The 6,300-nt window shown below is 36.7% G+C and overlaps 2 protein-coding genes across 2 annotated transcripts; one reads left to right on the forward strand and one right to left on the reverse strand.

Annotated features, from left to right (window-relative positions):
* The first annotated feature begins 2,356 nt into the window (after positions 1-2,356).
* On the forward strand, positions 2,357-4,165 carry LOC120145806 (28 kDa ribonucleoprotein, chloroplastic-like). The gene is made up of 4 exons (XM_039159530.1): positions 2,357-2,760; positions 2,839-2,937; positions 3,610-3,897; positions 3,978-4,165. Exons 1-4 carry the CDS (start codon positions 2,440-2,442, stop codon positions 4,107-4,109), a joined length of 840 nt encoding a protein of 279 aa, XP_039015461.1. The 5' UTR covers positions 2,357-2,439; the 3' UTR covers positions 4,110-4,165.
* Positions 4,166-5,047: 882 nt separating this feature from the next.
* On the reverse strand, positions 5,048-5,771 carry LOC120145807 (classical arabinogalactan protein 5-like). The gene has a single exon (XM_039159531.1). The coding sequence runs from the start codon at positions 5,681-5,683 to the stop codon at positions 5,270-5,272; it is 414 nt and encodes a 137-aa protein (XP_039015462.1). The 5' UTR covers positions 5,684-5,771; the 3' UTR covers positions 5,048-5,269.
* Between the last annotated feature and the right edge of the window lie 529 nt (positions 5,772-6,300).

Here is a 6,300-nt window from a genome sequence, read left to right on the forward strand (position 1 = left end):
CATCTCCACCGGGATGTTGTACTTTCAGCCATGGCCCGAAGCATGTATCCTCAAACATTTTTCTTTGTGCAGGTGAAAGCTTCGACGCAATTGTTTTGGCCAGGCTGACTTTATTTCTTAAGGTCAATTGAGTCTAATAAAAGTTCTACAAAAACAATAAACATACTAAGTTAGATATACCAAAAACTACACTGTGAAGATATACCAAAAACAATAATAAACATAAAGAGTAGTAGTTTATTCTTCAAACTTAAATTTGCAACACTGTGAATTTCGTATTTGTCTTTGTTTTTTGGTTGAAGTAATGCAATTCATTCAAGTTTCAATTTGCAGAAGAAGAATAGTTTCTGAAAATGAAAATCGCAACACGAAAATGACTATCGCAACGCGAATTTGACTATCGCAACGAGAGAATCGCAACGCGAAACTAAAATCGCGTTGCGATTTGCATTTCGTGTTGCGATTCTCGGTTGATTTAATAAGAAATATAAGTGAAATGGTTAATCTATTATTGAAATTACCAGTAAACGTATCATCAATTTCAATATGAAAAACCTAATAATAATGCAAAAATTTCAAAAAGAAAATAATTAAAAAAACTAACCCTCGTTGGTTGATTTGGTTGATTTTCCATTTCTGATTGTGAGGGTGGCTCTGAGAGATGGAGATAGACGGATTTCGCCGGAGATGGAGAGATGGAGATGGGACTGAGTTGTGATTTTAGGTTTTAGGTTATGAGTTGCGATTACGGGATATACTGTGGACGGTTCAGTGTTCCAATATATTAATATTCGTTTTTGGAATTTAAAAATAAAATACTTGGCCAGGATACTAATGGCGCTTTGAAAATCGCATTGCGATTATGTATTATCGCGTTGCGAAAGTCAGAATCGCGTTGCGAAAGTCAGTATCTCGTTGCGATTTTGTATTATCGCATTGCGAAAGTAAGTATCGCATTGCGATTTTCCCAATTAGCGTTGCGATTTACTTATTCACATTGCGAATTGAGAAAATCGCAACGACACTGTAGACCATCGCAACACGATTTTCAACTATCGCAACGCGAAATGCAACGCGAATTTGCGATAATGGAGATCGCGTTGCGAATTAGCGATCGCATTGCGATTTTGTTGGTCATTTTGGCAAATCCGAAAAAAGTTGGTTAAAATCGTATATTATATGAGAATTTTGGTCACTGAGGCGATTTTCTCTAAACCAAAAGCAAATGAACTCAAGGGCCACCTCTGAGAGTGAGACATTGTATTGTGGTACATCTGTTATAATGTGCTGCATGCCCTTACAGACTTACACCGACTCTTTTTTTACCCCCTTGAACATTGATAAGGGAATATAACCCTCCAAAGACATGAAAAGACTAAAAATAAAGAAACGAACATACTTGCATGGACCAATACTTCTGCTAAGCATAAAATCATTTAGTGGATAGATATTTTAATATATGTTCAGCACCATGTCACCATATGGCATGTGAGAAGGGGATGTATAGAGATTGCAACAACATAATATACAATGCAAATTAAATATAACAGTAGGCAGAAAAAAATACAACTGCATGAATTACAGTATGCACATTCACAAACATAAGCAATTTCATTCATAAACATGATTACAGCAACTTTGAAACAACTAAATTAACCTTGTTCTAAACCGAGGACAACAATCATCATGATGCAAAAAACTCGTAATGCAAAGAATATATATAGATGGAGCACTTACGATTGATACTAAGTTAAAACTATAGGCATCAACTCTCTTGCTTGTCAACTAATAATCCAGAAATGTCCCTAATACCAGAAGAGTTCCAGTCTGGGCATGAGTCAGCAGGTTGTAGATATTACACCAAGGTAAGCTTGATCTTGTCTGTGAAAAAAGATAACAAAGGTTATTAAAATAATAATAATGAAGAAGAAGAAGAACAAGTTGCCTAAAAGTTTGGAGACTACTTATATATTTTACCCTAAAAAATATGTCAGGTGACATTTTTAATGGGTTAATTGTCAAACTTAACGACCCGTCACGGCTAGATCCATTTTGAGTCATGGAATGAAACGTTAAGCACCAAACTGAAATGAAATAAACGTTAGGCACTAAACTAAAAAAACTGACATAGATTGGGCACCATTTATATATTTATGCATTAAAAATATTAAGAAAATGTTAAAATGAATTTTTATAACAGTTGTAAAAGTTTAATGATCATTGTGTAATATTTGAAAGTTAAGTGGATAAACAACCACTGGGTATAGCTTAGGCACTTGTAGTGAACTCTACCCATTTTGTTTGAGTTGCCCTGAGAAAGTTTTTGCCTCGCAAAAATATCATTTCCTTAACCCTTATCCATTCCCCCTCTCCCTCTCAAAAACCTCAATCAAACCAAATCATCGCTTCAACCCAACCGGAGCTGAACTAATCTTCCCGATGGCTCTGCTTCCACTTCCCCACCAATCTTCTCTTTTTTCTCTGCAAAATAAACCTAAAACCCACTTCCCCAACATCTCTTCCGCTTGCTTTCTTCATCCATTCTCTCCTCTCAGCACCACTCTTCGCTTCAAAGCTACACCATTTACCAGCTTCGTCCTCCATTTCTCTGCCACCACCCAACACCCTGCTTTACAAGTGAAAGAAGAAGAAGAAGAGTTTTCAAAAACTAGATTGATTGCCCAGAACGTGCCTTGGAGTTGTACCGTCGAAGACATTCGTTCTTTGTTCGAGAAACATGGCACTGTCGTCGATGTTGAGGTTTTTTCTTTCTCTTGGGTTTACCTTTTTTTTTATTCGTGGTTCGTGTATTGATGTGAATATGTTTTTTTTTTTCAGCTTTCTATGCATAACAAGACCAGAAATAGGGGATTGGCATTTGTTTCCATGGCTTCGCCTGAGGAGGCTCTTGTGGCTCTCAATAATCTTGAGTCATATGTAAGCATATTTATTGCCTTTGATTATTCTCTCATATGACTTGGGAATTCTGAGATGAAGTAAAGATTTTATGTTAGAGTGGAACTTCTAAAATTTTACGAGTAATGAATTTATAGAAGTTTTTCGCCAAAACTGATTATGATAATTTGAAATTTTTAAGAGCGGCTGCACGCTGCACAACCATCTTTCTCAGTTCATCTCTGCATGAATTAGATGGTCCAATATAAATAAGCTGAATTATTTTATTCAATCATCTGAACCTGCTGATTTTCAATACATATAGTAGAGATATTTGATATTTCCTTAAGATGCTAGTTTAATAAGTTTTCTTAAGGCACTCGTTAGCAAATCCTTGATGAATTCAGTGTGTATGAGGCAATTTATCCTAAGTAATGGTTGAGAGTATACTTTGACACAAAGAGGAACGCACTATTTTATGCCCAGAGGTGCGAAGTTAGGAAGATATTAGAAATTTAGAGGGTGTGAAACTATAAAATTTCAGGGGTGTGAAATAGATCATCAATAGAGAATACAAAAAAAAAATCTTAAATTATGTGAGAATTTGAAATTTCCAGGTGTGAAACCGCACCTCCAGCACCCTCTCCGTCCATCTCTGTTTTGACATCATTTAACAAGAAAAACAATTGATTTGTTTCCTTAAAACTGATATAGGAATTCGAGGGTCGTACTTTAAGGCTCAATTATGCTAAACCTAAGCAGAAGAAAGCTCTTCCACCTGAGAAACCGAAGCAGGTGCCGGCATTCAACTTGTTCGTGGCGAATCTTTCGTACGAAGTGAGGGCTAAACATCTTAAAGAGTTATTCAGTTCTGAGGGCGCTAATGTTGTTTCTGCTGAAGTTATATTTCATGATAATCCGAGAAAGTCATCTGGCTATGGCTTTGTATCTTTCAAATCCAAGAAAGAAGCTGATGCTGCACTGTCTGCTTTCCAAGGGAAGGTACTTCCTTATTTAGTAAATTTCTCGATTGTTTGTTTCTTTGTTTTTTTAGTCAAGAAACTGATAATTTTTTATTGCAGATGTTTATGGGAAGACCGATTCGAGTGCAACGTAGTCGACAATTCGTGAAAGTTCAATCAGACGACGGTTCACAATCCGACGATAAATCGGCCGAGTCGAACCCTAATTCGGAACAAGAAGCTGTGGATTGAAGTTGAATTTGATTATACTCGGATCAAAGAGAGGTTGTTGTTTGTTACTCCGTGGGGAAGCAACATATGTACGTGAATGTTTCAGCCATTTGAGCTCTGTTATGTCATTTTTTGGTGGCACCTGGAGTAAATTGACTGTTCTTCGGCTCAACTCTAATCCTTTCCATTCTCATATTAACAACTGCTATATTTTTTTCTCGAAATATCCATGTAAGGAAACTGTGGATTTTGTTTCAGCCATTTGAGCTCTGTTATGTCATTTTTTGGTGGCACCTGAAGTATATAGCGTTCACTTAATCCGATAAAATCGAGTTCAAGATTCATGCCAAGGGTTCCAATCGTGTAAGGAAACTGTGGATTTTGTTTAATGTACCATTGAGGATGGCAAGCTTCCATTGGAGTTGAGTAGTTACCCTCGAGTGCTCCATTATCCTAGTGGCCATACTATGGATTTCAAGTGTTGGAAAATGACAACAAAACATCCACTGCGGTTTCTTAGACACTATTGGACGTGCCCATGCCACGAAACACTCATTACTCGTAGCGATAAAGTTGAGAGTAAAGTTTACACTTACAATTATAATTTAAATAATATTCTATATATGTATATATATATATATATATTCTTTTTCGATATATTTTTACTAAATTTTGAATATTAATTAATGTTATTATTTTTTATATAAGTGAAACATGCTGTCCCATAACAGCTGTTACCACGTGATACTTGTAGTCTCCCCGCCCAGGCCCAACCTGCCCCGACTCAGCAAAAGACGAGTAAACCCCCAGAAAGCGCACAACATTAAAACAGCTGGCATCATAAAAGACAAGAAAGTACCCCTGCTCTCCCCACTTTCCACGTTTCCACACTCTCACAACTTTCATCACTCGCTTTCGTCCTTTTTTTGTTCCTCCGATTAATCAGTTCAAAATCCAACTTTAATTAATACATAAGAGCATATTATTAATTATAATAACCAACAACGATAAACTACAACCAAATCTCAACGGTAAATATAGCTCCAGCCTATCAATATATAAAATCAACCCCGTCAAAATAAAAAGAAATACGCTACTAAAACTCAATATGAGAATCTAAAAATGACCCTAAAGTAAAAAAATCGATCAAATTCAAATCCTACAATCCGAAAATATCAGATCTAAGCGAACAAAGCGACTGCTGCAAAAACAGCTGCAACGCCGGATCCAGCGACGGCGGCTATATTCAAAGCGGCGGCGTTCGGAGAAGATGTTGGAGATGCTCCAGGTGACCCGCTGATGGAGGATGGAGTGATAGCGCCAGTGGGAGAAGCACCGACGGTCGGAGAACCAGCCGGAGACATAGGAGGGGCCGGGGGAGAGGAAGTTGGAGAAGATTCTGGGGCTGGAGTGGTGGCTATTGACGGCGGCGAAGCGGTTGGAGTAGCGGTGGGAGACGTGGTTGGGGAAACCTTGGGAGCTGGAGTCGGAGAAGAAGACCGCGGTGACTTGGTCGGGGCGGAACTTGGAGCCTGGCCGAGAGCGCAGCTTACGATGAGAGCTGAGAGAACAAAGCAAGCTAAGGTTTTCGTCATTATAGAATTTTAGAAGATCAAAGAAAAGAAAGGAAACACAAAGAACATGAGAAATTGAGGAAGCGGCAGTAGGGTAAAGGGAGATGAGAGAGGAAAGGAGGTATATATAGAAGGTTTAGGCCTTGGGCTGGGTTTTGATATATTTTTCAAAAATAAATAAATAAATAAAAGGGTAAATTACACGTTTAGTTCCCTAATTATTACTTTTATTCTGATTTAATCATCCAACTAGTTTTTAAATCATAGTTAACATTTAGTTTTAGATTTATTTTGATAACTCGTTATTGAAAAATAAAAATGATACTGATATGTTATAATAAGATGGTTTCACGTTATTATTGAAAACAATAAAAAAAAGTCAATAGTTGTGTTATTTTTTTAATTATGGATGATTAAATGAAATTAAAACCTAATATTAAGTATGATTTTGAGAGATTGGGTGATTAAAATAAAATAAAAGTGATAATTAGATACTAAATTTGTAGTTACCCAAATATAAAAACAATACCTTCTAATGCTTTGGAGTTTTGGGGTTTTTTAATTATGCCCGTGCATTTATCTTTTATTTCAATTTAGTCCATACTCAGAGCTCATTAGAATACTTTTTCTTTATTTTT

The sequence above is a fragment of the Hibiscus syriacus genome, unplaced genomic scaffold (genome assembly GCF_006381635.1).
Source record: "Hibiscus syriacus cultivar Baekdansim isolate YM2019G1 unplaced genomic scaffold, ASM638163v2 tig00110895_pilon, whole genome shotgun sequence".
Taxonomy (NCBI): domain Eukaryota; kingdom Viridiplantae; phylum Streptophyta; class Magnoliopsida; order Malvales; family Malvaceae; genus Hibiscus; species Hibiscus syriacus.

Bases quoted from the DNA above. Each gene is read 5' to 3' on its own strand.
- LOC120145806 (XM_039159530.1), top strand. From the start codon at position 2,440: ATGGCTCTGCTTCCACTTCCCCACCAATCTTCTCTTTTTTCTCTGCAA. The intron at 2,761-2,838 runs GTTTTTTCTTTC...TTTTTTTTTCAG, and splicing joins GCACTGTCGTCGATGTTGAG to CTTTCTATGCATAACAAGAC. The intron at 2,938-3,609 runs GTAAGCATATTT...AAACTGATATAG, and splicing joins TCAATAATCTTGAGTCATAT to GAATTCGAGGGTCGTACTTT.
- LOC120145807 (XM_039159531.1), bottom strand. From the start codon at position 5,683: ATGACGAAAACCTTAGCTTGCTTTGTTCTCTCAGCTCTCATCGTAAGC.